Source organism: Myxine glutinosa, chromosome 1 (assembly GCF_964187855.1).
Source record: "Myxine glutinosa chromosome 1, kmMyxGlut1.1, whole genome shotgun sequence".
Classification (NCBI taxonomy): domain Eukaryota; kingdom Metazoa; phylum Chordata; class Myxini; order Myxiniformes; family Myxinidae; genus Myxine; species Myxine glutinosa.
Window position 1 is genome coordinate 372,184,245 of NC_136261.1, and position 13,706 is coordinate 372,197,950.

Here is a 13,706-nt window from a genome sequence, read left to right on the forward strand (position 1 = left end):
TCGGCAACGACGCTTCGAAGAGAAACGACGCAGCTTCGATCGACGCCGGGCCTCGCACCCAACCAAGCACCCCTCGCACCGAGTGCTCGCATCGGCTATCCGTCGCTCTAACCACTAAACCGGTTACCATCGATGCTTCACTTGCATGCTTACAAGCATACGCTACCCCTTTCACCCTCACAAAACCTGGCGTTCCAACGCCGTCCGTACATTCCACCAACGCTCTCTCTGTTACACACCACACCTCTTGCGCACACTCCGGTCCACACCTCTCCTCCGTTACGTCCTCCGTAACACTCACCATGGGCGTGCACTCTTGCATCCACCCACTAACGCGCTCACATGGGCTCTCCCACACCCGCGCCATGACCAATTCAGGTGTGCTTTCTCGCACACGTTCCACCACCACCTTACTCTCCGTGTCACACTTCGTACACCCCGACGTGCATTCTCGCTCGCACTCGGTTTCACACTCGCGCTCCGATGTGCCCTCTCGCACCTGCGCCATCACCAACTCACTATTCGTGTCACACTCCGTACACCCCGACGTGCATTCTCGCTCGCACTCGGTTTCACACTCGCGCTCCGATGTGCCCTCTCGCACCTGCGCCACCACCAACTCACTATTCGTGTCACACTCCGTACACCCCGACGTGCATTCTCGCTCGCACTCGGTTTCACACTCGCGCTCCGATGTGCCCTCTCGCACCTGCGCCACCACCAACTCACTATTCGTGTCACTCTCCGTACACCCCGACGTGCATTCTCGCTCGCACTCGGTTTCACACTCGCGCTCCGATGTGCCCTCTCGCACCTGCGCCACCACCAACTCACTATTCGTGTCACTCTCCGTACACCCCGACGTGCATTCTCGCTCGCACTCGGTTTCACTCCCACACTTTATAACACACCCACTCGCCGACGCACACTTTTTCCTCCCACGCGTGCCATTTCCACTCACACGGGACCCTTCACCAACGCCCGGATGCTTCCTCGATCCCAAGCGCGCGAAAATTCTTTTGTCGCTAAACATCCTCCTGCAAAATCTACCCGCACAATATACAGCACGACTCACCTGGGGGATCCTTTTCTCCACGCGAACCTGCAAACTTCCATTCGGGTTAGCGAGTACAGCATCATGATTTGAGCAGGGACTTTGTACATTTTCCATTTCTCCCTGCAATTCCCGGGTTACCTCCGTCATCTCTTCAATTTTAATTCCCGCTACTGCTTTTTCTTTATTAACCTCGGCGACCGTTGGCTTTAATAAAATTCCCTCTACTTCATCGGTCGCCGGCTTTTCCAAACCCCGTGTCGCGATTTCTACCCCCGTCATTGTACCCGTGCTTTCCTCCGCTTCGCTCAACCAGCGCTTTTCGACACGCGTTACCTCCCCGTGCACCCGTGGGACCTGCTCGCCAAACCTGCGGTCAATGTCTTCCTGTATTCTTTTTACCGTGGCGTTTATTTGCTCCTCAAATCCAATCGGGTTGTACCTTGCTTCGTGCCTCGCTTTTTCCGCGTCTAGCCCCTGGGTAGCCATCATTGCATCAAATCCCTTACTGTCACCCCTCAGAGCGGCACTGAAATGCATCATGCAAACACCCCAGTCCATTGGCACTGCGGGTCCGGCTATCGCCGTCACGTACGGGAGGCTGCCATTTTGTGCACCTGATACACCCTCAACCACACCTTCTTTACTCTCCTCCACCATTTTTTTTTCTAAGTCCTGGGTCGATTCTACCCCGTCTATCTCTCCCACCGGCATCCCGTCGCCTTGAACAGCCATGGCGCGATTTCAAAATTCGGGTTTTGCTTAAAAAAAACAAAGTTCGGCAGCTCGTAATTTTGACCAAAATTTTTTTCCTAGATGTTTTAAAAATTTGGTTCGGGCCCCGAATCTCACTCCCAGACACCAATTGTTATAGACGTGGCTTGGATGTTATTTACCGAGCGGTTTTATGGTATGACCACGTCTGCACAAGTTACCCGATTGTGCCCGAACGTTGACTAGTCGCGCGATGCTGGCTCAATAAGAAAAAGAAGACACCCGGCTGGATTACAATAACACAATACGACACCAATGTTTCGATTCTCAAGACCTCCGGAGGAGATTATATTCGTACGGAAAGGTCAGATTACAGGGGCTAGAGTTCTAATCACAGAAAGACAGGCACTTAGACACACTCTTATATTAACCCCGGACAGACGACAGACAAACGGGACAACGGCTGACTCACACGGGGGTTGATGACAGGAAAGCGGGTATCGATGGCTCCAGGTCCTCCTGGGCTCGGGGCAGGGTACAGTACGGTCCGGTCCGGTCCAAAGATGCGGGGAGGTATCGTCGCGCTGGGGGTGGCGGTGGCTTCTCTCTCCAAGCTGAGGCGCATCTCACGTCACATCCGGCGCGGGGCCGCGTATATCCGGCGGGGAGTGACACGCCCTCGGCTCGTTAGCTCCGCCCCAGATGGAATCGGCACGTTGCTTCTCATTGGGTGCGTGGGGGGGTTACTGGCTCCGCCCCTGACGAGGAGCTGACAGCCAGCCCCTTCGGGGTAACGCCGTGGAGCGCATGGTCATGGCGGGTAACCGAGCCGGTGTGAGGACGCACACTCCCCGCCCCTCTGTTGTTGTAGTCGTAGTTGTAGTTGTAATTGTTGTTGTAGTTGTTGTTATTGTTGTTGTTTGGGGAAGAAGATGGGAGGAGGTATGGGAAAGGTCCTAAACTCACTACTGATGCCATATAATCACATTCTGGTGCAACGAAGAGTCATAATTAATGGAAACGAGGCCTTAACTGACATAGATTAAGAATAACTAGGAAGATGTCCGAAAGTTGTCTACGTGTGGTGCGGTGGACCTGGGCACGACATTTAATGGGGGAATAAGGGGAAGGTCGGCTCTACTGATTGTTGTTTACATGCAATGGGACTAGGGAATGGGGGATTGGGGAAAGTTGGGGAGTATTGGAGAAAATAGGGGAATATTTACAAGCGGATATTGTTCACTGAAGAAGGCCTTTTTTTTTTTTTTACAATATAACTGCGCAATTTACATTATTTTCCAGTTTTTGCTAACCTAAACTTTTTTTTTACCTCGAGCAGTTTACTGCTTACATTTCTACCATTTCAGGTTATTCACTGGATATTAAACTGCGTAAATTTCAATAAAAACTGGAAAAATTGAGGTGTTCTAAAACTTTTGACCGGTAGTGTATCTTGACACATTTGCTCCAAGATTGGGCACCAAACCATTGTGTTATTCCACGTTGTAAAAAATAACAGAAACAAGCGAATAAAAAAAGCCCACAGAATCTTGTTTCTCACAGTCTGAGAATCCTTTAGGTGCGTTTTTGCAAACTCCAAGCGGGCTTTCATGTGTCTTTCACTGAGGAGAGGCTTCGGTCTGGCTACTCTGTCATAAAGCAGTGATGGTTGTCCTTCTAGAAGTTTCTCCCGTCTCCACACAGGATCTCCGGAGCTCAGCCAGTGATCATCCGGTTCTTAGTCACCTCTCTGACCAAGGCCATTCTCCCCCGATTGCTCAGTTTGGCCGGGCGGCCAGCTCTCGGAAGAGTCCAGGTTGTTCCAAACTTCTTTCATTTAAGAATTATGGAGGCCACTGTGCTCTTGGGAACCTTCAATTATGCAGAATTTTTTTTGTAGGCTTCCTCAGATCTGTGCCTCGACACAATCCTGTCTCTGAGCTCTGCAGGCAGTTCCTCTGACCTCATGGCTTGGTTTTTGCTCTCATATGCATTGTCGGCTGTGAGACCTTATATAGACAGGTGTGTGCCTTTCCAAATCATGTCCAATCAATTGAATTTACCACAGGTGGACTCCAATCAAGGTGTAGAAACATCTCAAAGATGATCAAGACAAATGGGAGGCACCTCAGCTAAATCTCAAGTGTCATAGCAAAGGGTATGAATACTTACGTCAATGTGATATTTCAGTTTTTCCTTTTGAATAAATTTGCAAAACTTTCTAAAATCCTGTTTTCTCTTTGCCATTATGGGGTATTTAGTGTAGATTGATGAGGGAAAAAATGAATTTAAACGATTTCAGCATAAGGCTGCAACATAACAAAATGTGAAAAAAGTGAAGGGGTCTGAATACTTTCTGAATGCACTGTCGTAAGCTCCGATGTAATTTCAGGGACTTATTGCAAATTCAGTTGTCTTTCCTACTTTTCTTTTTTATCAACTTCGAGTGACCAATCACAAATGTAGATAATTATATAATGTTGTTATTAGAGATGTCCTTGCAGTTTGTAAAAAGTTGATGATCATGTACTGAGAACTGATCAGGTACTGAAATCATGTACTGTTGATGATCATGTACTGTATTCAGGCTGCTAATTTGTAGAGTCTCCGTATGTGGCTCGACTACAAGAGTAATCAAGTGTTGTTGTAACCAGTGGAATGTTTATCGCAGCTTGAAGCAATAATTGATTAAGTGTAAATGAGGCAGTGATGTAAGGATTGCCTGTTTACTGCGAATGGCCAAAGAGATGTTGATCTTCACCAGCACATGATCAGATGAAAATGCATTCTTTGTTTGAAATTAGTTTCGGTGATGCATTATCTGTTTGAAATTTCTTTATAGTTTGTCCTTGATGATTTTGTGGAAATATTTTCAAAAGTGAACTTTCAAAAAACAAGAAAGCTTTAACTATGTTGAACATATAAACCAAGTAAGAGAGAAAAGAAACAAGTGCATCAGAATGAATAAAAAAGGGAAGCAAAATCAAAGGAAAGGGAACGAATTAAAGTCAAGAAAGTGGGAATTTTGAAAGATCATGGAAAAAGAGAAAAACCAAAGAAGGACAATGAATTTCCTCGTTAAATATCATTCTTTTCAATCCCTTCACCCTCCATGTCCCATTTCCCTTCATTTCACTTACAAAGTCTTCTCAAGCTGCTCTGGTACAGCTCAGACATTTGGAGCTCCACTGGCTCTGTTGAAAGAAGGAAAGATAAAGCAACATCACAATCAATGTGGACACCCTGCTGTTTATTTATACAGTAAATATTTTTTGCTTTAAGGAACAATTTATAAACATGAACAGATTTGAACAATGTGTGAATGCTAACGAGGCCTTTCCCGCATGCGCTGTGTGTGAATTTTCAGGGACTTGCTTCTGCTCATCAGGGCACTTTTAACCTGCCGCTGCTAGGGAGAAGTGTGTAACTCAAATAGTCTTTTTAAACATGATTTTCAGCATTTAAACGAGTGGCAAATCATAGATGATTAACCATAATTGTTTTGCTCCCGGATGAAAATCAGACTCCTGGACAAATAGGAAATACGAGAAATATCTGTGGATGAGACTGAGAGGTGTTTAGTTCCGTTCATTTCCTGTTAATATAAGCGAGCTGTGGGTACACACAAAAATACACACACACACACAAAAACACACACACACACACACACACACACACACACAAAAACACACACACAAAACACACACACAAAAACACACACACACAAAAACACACACACAAAAACACACACACACACACACACACACACACACACGGATGCCTTACCTTCAAGCAATAAATGCAAAAATCAAGTATAATTTATCTTGCCCCGTCCCACTGGAAACAGGAAAAAGGAAACAAAGAAAAGATATTTATACCAGCCCTCACAGCTCCAAAAGCTCGTTTGGTCTTTTCCTCTCTGAAGCAGGTTCTAATCAAGGATTTGCCTGTACTTGGCTCCATTCAATGTTCCCTCTGTCCTTACAAGTCTCCCAGTCCCTGCCACTGAAAAGCATTCCCACAGCATGATGCTGCCACCACCGTGTTTCACAGTAGGGATGGTGTCAGACGGGTGATGAGCTGTGCTCTGTTTCCGCCAGAAATAGCACTTTGCATTCAGGCCGAAGAGTTCAATTGTCGTCTCATCAGACCACAGAATATGTTGCCTCACTCACAGAGTCTTTCACGTATCTTTTTGCAAATTCCAGGCATGCTGTCATGTGCCTTTTTCTCAGGAGTGGCTTTGTCTGGCTTCACAAATCCAGCCATAAAGCCTAGATTTGTGAAGTGCTGCAGACTCTTATCCTTCCAGCAGGTTCTCCCATCTCAGCCAAGGAACTCTCGTTCTGTCACAGTGGTCATTGGTTATTGTTCACCTTCCTTGACCAAGGTGCTTCTTGCCCGGTTGCTCAGTTTGGTCGGACAGAACTTTCAACATTCTAGAAATTGCTTGATACCCTTCCTCCGATCTACGCCTCCTCACAATTCTATCTCAGAGTTATACGGACAGTTCCTTGGACTTTATGGTAGTTTCTTCTCTGACATGCACTGTTAACTGCAGGACCTTGTATAGAAAGGTGTGTTTCTTTATAATATCATTTCCAATCAATTGAGCTCCATTAGCTCTGTTTGAAACGTGCCATGTTTGTTTTTTAATTTAACATTTTTTTGTCAATGCACTAATTGTATTTAATAAACTTTTATCTTGTAAGCAATCTTTGATTGAAAATTATGAATACTAGGGCATGCCCGTACTATATATATATCTAAAATTATGTCCCCCCCCCCTCTATTTACATGAAATGGTTTGGTCCATTCGCAAAGCCAAAGCGAACGGCTTGCGAGTACGGTGACAATCCCCCCCCCCCCTCTATTTACATGAAATGGTTTGGTCCAAAGCGAACGGCTTGCGAGTACGGTGACAATCCCCCCCCTCTATTTACATGAAATGGTTTGGTCCAAAGCGAACGGCTTGCGGAGTTTGGTAAAGAAATCGCCATAGCGTGCACAAACGCGCAGGAAAGCGAAAGAATCGCAAATTAGTTTTAATTAATTTTAAAACATAGTTTAACGCCAACATAGCGGCAACATAGTTTGCCAACGTGAAATAAATGAATACGCTCTCAAATGTGCCGTCCGAGGCAGAGTCTGTTCGGCACGTTCGGCACACGTGATAGCTCGCTGCTCTCTGATTGGTTGAATCGTTTTTTGGACATAGCTCGGTAACTACTTCTCCGATTAATATGAAACCTTGAAAAGGCACATCCTCAGGTCCCCAGCAATATACCTGGCAAGGTTAAAGTATATCGGACCCGTGGTTGTCGAGAAACAGCGGTCACAGACACACAGACATACACACAGACAAACACACACACAGAGATTACTGGAATTATAGATAGATGAATATGTATGCATGTGCAATTCAGCCATTCTCTGCCAGACATGCTTTCGACAAACCATTTTGATTGATTGATTGAATTGGCCATAGTGGAATCCAATTAAGTTGAACATCTTTTTGTTGAACCTTTTTTGAAGTTGAACCTTTTTTCTACATTCCCTAAACTCTCCTGCACTCCATCCTCCATCCAGCGTCCTTAAACGTATTTTTAACTCGAAGGTCACAAGAAACTCATTTTGCAATAAATGTTCGTTTCCCATAAAACGTACACTTTCAAAAATCCAATCTCACCCCTCCCCTCCAAATCTTCCCCATAACCCCTCCCCTCCAAATCTTCCCCATCACCCCTCCCCTCCAAATCTTCCCCATCACCCATCCCTTTCAAATCTCCCCCCTTGCCCCCTCCCTCCTAAACTACCCCCTCACCCCTCCCCGCCAAGACGCCCCCTCGCCCCTCCCCTCCTAGACTCCTGCCTCACCCCTCCCCTCCAAATATCCCCCATATCCCATCCCTTTCAAATCCCTCCCCTTGTCCCTTCCCTCCCAAACTCCCCCCTCACCCCTCCCCTTCAAATCTCCCCACCCTCATTGCTTCTCAATTTCCCCCCTCTCACTCCCCCTCCTCAAAGCGTCCTCCCCGCTTCTTCCCCCTTCAAACTCTCACCTCCATCTCCCCCAACCTTCTGCCTCGCTCTTCCCCCTCCTCAATTAACACCTCATTGTGGCTCACCCAATCACCATCAAACCTTTTGTCCGCCCCATCCTTCCCTTTCTCCGAGCTATTCTGAAATCTCTGACACACCTTCAACAGCTCTCCCTACCTCTTCCACCTCTTCCACATCTTACCCTACCCTTCCTCCCCCCTGTTCTGTATCTGATGCTCCCCCTTCCTCTTCATTAACGGTATGGACCTCAAACATCCGGGGCCTTCGTTCAAACTTAACTGATCTCTCCATACAGGTTGCTTCTGTCAAACCAGACGTGATCTGCTTAACAGAAACTTTCCTCCTTTATGATGTCTCTGATTCCATAGTATCTCTCCCGGGCTACTCCCTCCTCCGGTATGATAGACCTGAGCCTCGTCCTGGAGGCGGGGTTGCTATCTTTATCAAAAACTCTCTTCCTCACTCGCCCTGCACTGCACTCTCTCCACCTCACCCCCAGGAATACCTCTGGCTACGGCTTCCCCTTCGCTCCCACCTCTTGTTCATATGTGTGTTGTACCGTCCACCAAACAGTGATGACTCCATCTACATCTCGCTGTCTGATGATATGGACCAACTTCTATCCACTCATCCCAACTCTCTCTTCCTCATATGTGGTGATTTCAACTGTCATCATGCCAGTTGGCTGGGTGTGGGTACCTCTCTCACCAGCCATGGCTCCTCAGCAAAGGACTTCTGTGACTCACTGGGACTGACACAATCTGTCAATTTCCCGACCCGGATCTCAGTCAACGGAACATCTTCTCTTCTGGACTTGGTTATGACTAACTTCCCTGAAAATGTCTGCTGCTCTTCTTCTGCTCCGATCGGATCATCTGATCATGTCCTTGTTAAAGTGGACATCTCTCTGACCATCCTCAGGGAGCCTGCTCAGCGTCGACGAGTCTGGCATTTCACTCAGGCCAACTGGCACGGTCTTCAAGCAGCCATCAATCATCTGGACTGGTCTCCCATCTCTACCACCTCTGACCTCAACTCATCCTGGGAATTCTTCCAAAGTAAATTGCTCTCTCTCATGCACAGATTTATCCCATCTCGTCTTCAGTTGTCATACCCTTCCTCCCGTCCATGGTACACGGAATCTTGTGGTGAGGCTGTTGCCCAGAAACAACTTGCCTTCGTCTCCTGGAAAGCAAATCCAACGGAAGGAAATCTCATTTCCTTTCACAAAGCCCGAAACAAGTGTGTGTCCACCCTCAGGAGAGCCAGGAAACAATATATCTCCGTTCTCAAGACCGAACTCTCTTATCTGTCTCCCTCTTCCAAATCCTGGTGGCGTCTGGTCAAATCCGTTTCTGGTGTTTGTTCCCCCTCCATCCCCTCCCTTACCTCAAACGGCTACACAGCTGACTCCGCACGTGAAAAAGCTGAATGCCTCAACTCTGTGTTTGCCTCTAAATCTTGTGTCCCAAACCCATCCCTCTCTGTACCTACCATACCCAGTCGTACCCTGCTGCTCCTGGACTCCGTGTCCTTTCCTCCTGACAAGGTGGAAAAGTTTCTGTCAACCCTCGACTCTGATTCTGCAACTGGACCCGACGGCATCAGCCCACAGGTCCTAAAATCCTGCTCTGCTGCTCTATCTCACCCTCTCTCTGTTCTCTTCACCCTCTCTTTTGCTCAAGGTCAACTGCCATCTGCTTGGAAATCAGCCAACATCACCGCTTTGCACAAAAAAGGTGCAAAAACAGATCCTAGCAACTACAGACCAATCAGCCTTCTCCCAATTATCAGCAAAGTCATGGAATCCATCATTGCTTCTGATATGAAATCTTTCCTCTTCTCCAATGGCTTGATCTCTGATCATCAATTTGGTTTCAGACCAGGTCACTCTACTCTGGACATGCTGCTTCTGCTGTCTCAACAATGGATGGAGGTCCTCAATGCCAAACAGGAAATTAGAGCTGTCTCCCTCGACATATCACGTGCCTTCGACACGGTCTGGCACCCCGCTCTGCTCACCAAACTCTCCTCCTTTGGTATCCATGGAAATCTCCACGCATGGCTGGCGGACTTCCTCTCTAGTCGTCGTCAACGTGTGGCCCTGAATGGGTTTCTCTCATCTCCTCTTCCTGTTCAGGCTGGAGTTCCCCAAGGCAGTGTTCTGGGCCCCGTGCTTTTTCTGGTCTTCATCAATGATCTCTCTGACTCTCTCGAAAATCCTCTCTATCTCTTTGCTGATGACTCCACTCTCTGCCGCTCCATTCCTCTTCCCTCAGATCGGCAGTCTGCTGCCTCCTCACTCTCTGAAGACCTGGACAAAATCACAGACTGGTCAAACAAGTGGAACATGTCTTTCAATCCTGACAAATCTCACACTCTTACTATGTCTCTCCGAAAAGATCGACTGGACAACCCTCCCATCTACTTTCTCAACAATCCTCTCCAAGAAGTTCTGTCGCTCAAGATTTTGGGTCTCACTATCTGCCATGATCTTTCTTGGGAAAACCACATTTCCAAGCTGGCCTCCAAAGCCAGTCGCCGACTGGGCATCCTCCGTCGTGCGAAGTCCTTCCTCGGCACACCTGAGCTCCTCACCACATACAAGGCTTTCATCCGCAGCTCAATGGAATACTGTTCTCCCCTATGGGCCGGTGCTCCTGCCTCACACCTAGCTCGGCTTCACGCTGTTGAAACCAAAGCTTTCAGAATTATTGGAATCTCCCGCGATGAAGCTATCTCTGAGGGCCTTTCACTCACTCACCGCAGGCAGGTAGGTGGTCTTTCTGTCTTCTACCGACTCCTCTCCGGCCTTGCACCCCCAGCTCTCTCTGTGCTCTGTCCCCCAAATATTCCTACAGGTCGCACAAGATCTGCCAGCAACCCTCTGATGGTTAAACTGCCGAAATCTCGGCTCTCCGCTCACCTTCACTCTTTCATTCCTCTATTCTCCCGCCTCTGGAACAAACTCCCTCACTCCCTTCAATCCCACTCCTCCCTCCAGGTCTTTAAAACAGCTGTTCACCACCATCTCTTATCTTCCCCCATCCAAAACCTTGATCTTTTCTACCCCCGCTAATTCACCCCAGATCCACCTTGTTTGAAATTCCAACTTCTTTCCTGGAAGTCCTGGCAGTGTCCATATGTTTTATACCTCTCCTACTGCCCCCTTCCCACGCCCCCCCCCCCCCAAAGCCCTCGCCCTCTCTCAGATCTCTCGATGTCTCCATGTCTCTCGGTCCCTGCTCTCAAATGTTGTGTTTGTGTCCTTCCCCCTCTCTCCCCATCTTGTCTACCGCTCCCTATGTTATATGTTTTATGTGTCGGTTTGTCTTTCTGTGTGATTAATGTTCGCTCTTTCACGAGCCTCGATCTTGTATACAAAAAAAAAAAAAAAAAAAAAAAAAAAAAATACATCTTGAGGATGATCAAAGGAAATTGGATGCACCTCAGCTCAATTTGGAGTGTCATAGGAAAAGTATTGAATACCTGTTGGCTCAAGACATTTCAGCTTTTCATTTTTAATTATTTTGTAAAAGGGAATTCTAAAAAAAATTAATTCCACATTACGGGGTATTACTTGTAGATCAGTGACCAAAAAAATCTACATTTTATCCATTTTAAATTCAGGCCATAACACAACAAAATGTGAAAATAGTCAAGGGGTGTGAATACTTTCTGAAGGTACTGTACGATATCCTTTAAGGTGCCCCAAACACCGCTAAGGTGCCCCAACAGATTATGTCCTTTTGAAAGTTGTGTATGAGAGGAAGACAATGATCTTTGTCATTTATATACTTTTCACTTTTCTATTATCCTTCCTGGTTCTCTCGCATCTCATTTTCCCCAAATAATTATTCTCCTTACAAAATAGCACATTTTTGTCACTCACTCCTTATATTCTTCAGAAAGTTCTCATGGAGTTCAATTAATGAGCCCAGATTCTTCTCATCCTTGGAGAAGTCCAACACTGTGGGTTGTGCCATCTTCAGAGATTGAAAATGTGACACCGACTCGAGCCTTGGCATGAAAAAGAAAAAACTTCAGGAGGGTCAGGGGGTCATTGGAGGAGAAAAAGGTTTGTAAAATGATATTATAAAAGCCTCAAATATGGAAGATATCGATAAAAGTGTGGTTGAAATAGAATGATAGATGGAATTTATATTTGCGCCAATCTTTCGATGAGAATCTATAATTCAGCGAAGATATGAAAAGGAGAATGTTTAAAACAAATGGATTTGATAAACTTTTATTTTCTTCATGTTCTCTCATATAATATGGATTCAGGTTACATTATATAACAAGAATCATCAAATGAGAACGAGTTGCGACATTTTTGGGAATTACATATTTTTGGAAGAAGTAGACAATAAAATATATCTGGAGATGAATGAAAATGAATGATGGTTATGAAGAAGGAACAGAGATGAGGAAAAAAGCATGATGATGTGTCAAACAATGTGATGGACACCATCACAGTCTTACCTTTTTATGACATCCTTATAACCCTGATAAGGAAGAAAACAGTGAATTACCTCACGACTTCTTCGTTAATGAATGCCCTCTTCATAAATGTAAATAATGCACACTGTTGAATTTGCAAATTTAAGCGTGAAATTAATTTTCATTTTACAGGCTGTATAATGTACCCCCTTGAAGATAACAACACAACAAGTACAGATACATTCAAAGTACACCGCCCCCATTCCAAATAAATATATATCCTCCAGCGCGGCATTGCCGGGGCACCTCCGGCGCATGGCAATACCGCCGTGCAGCTCAGAGAGACTATATTGGGAGGGAAAGGTGTACAATAACTCATTGATTAATTGCGTAACTAAAATCAATAAAGGGTATTCATACAATATTATCTTAATCAATTGGCTAATAGCATAAGTAATCCACCAGTGCTTGATCCGAAGCTGTAAATGTTTTAAAAATCAATTCAATAAGTCATTCATTCAATAAGTCATGATTAATCATTAAATCAAAAATATCGTTTTTAGCCACATCACTTGGTCACTGTCGTGTCAAAATATCAGCTTGCTAGCTCAAAAGGTGCAAAGATGAGAAAGCAAATATATAAATGATTAATAATGAAAATAAATAAACAATAATCATAAAATAATTAAATAATTAATCAATTGGCTAATATAATACCTAAACCACCACCGTTTTATCCGAATGTATAACTTTTAAAAAACTTAAGTAATCAAGTCATTAATCGGACAAATTCAATAATTAATCGATGAATTGCTTAATAAATCAAAAATATCCTTTGTAGCCCATAACTTGGTCACTGTCGTGTCCAAATTTCAGCTTCCTAGCTCAAAGGACCTCAGAGATATCGCTCGGCAACCAAGAAAACAAGAAAGCAAGAAAGCAAGAAACCGGAGTGAAAACCGATGTCTCCCTTAAAGTGTGCGCCATTGCCGGGCACCGAAGGGGGCTCAGCAATGATGTCATGCAGCACCAGGAGATGGCATAGGAAAGGAGTGGTGAACAACACAGAAATATCTAATTAACCTTCGCTCGTGAAGTGAAAAGTGGGGTTAAGCATTCAGGTGCGTACGTGTGCCATATGTGTGCCACGTGCCACACGTGTGCTATGTCTGCATTAAAAAATTCATTTTCTTGGCAACTGTTGGTCCGATTGACGTGAACTTTTACCGTCGGAGCGCCTCTGCCAATTGATTTTTTTGCTGTTAATTATGGCGTCATAGGTCACGTGGCATGGACCCCACCTTGGAAAAAATTTGCACCTCCACATCTCCGAAACTACTCAATGGAAAAAATTGAAATATGCCTCATTGTCAAGTACTCCCCATGGGGAATAATATATGTTAATGATGATGTCATCGGTGCCTTCATTATG

At 45.5% G+C, this 13,706-nt stretch overlaps 1 protein-coding gene across 1 annotated transcript in view; it reads right to left on the bottom strand.

Annotated features, from left to right (window-relative positions):
• The window catches only part of LOC144889538 (tripartite motif-containing protein 14-like), a 31,830-nt gene extending 18,304 nt beyond the window's left edge, over positions 1–13,526 (bottom strand). Inside the window, exons 1-3 of the mRNA XM_078770178.1 lie at positions 12,317–13,526; positions 11,724–11,851; positions 4,909–4,962 (exon numbers count right to left, since the gene is read on the bottom strand). Coding sequence (XP_078626304.1) covers positions 4,909–4,962; positions 11,724–11,817 — 148 coding nt within the window. The 5' untranslated portion in view covers positions 11,818–11,851; positions 12,317–13,526. The remainder of the gene's footprint in view (positions 1–4,908; positions 4,963–11,723; positions 11,852–12,316) is intronic.
• Positions 13,527–13,706: the final 180 nt, after the last annotated feature.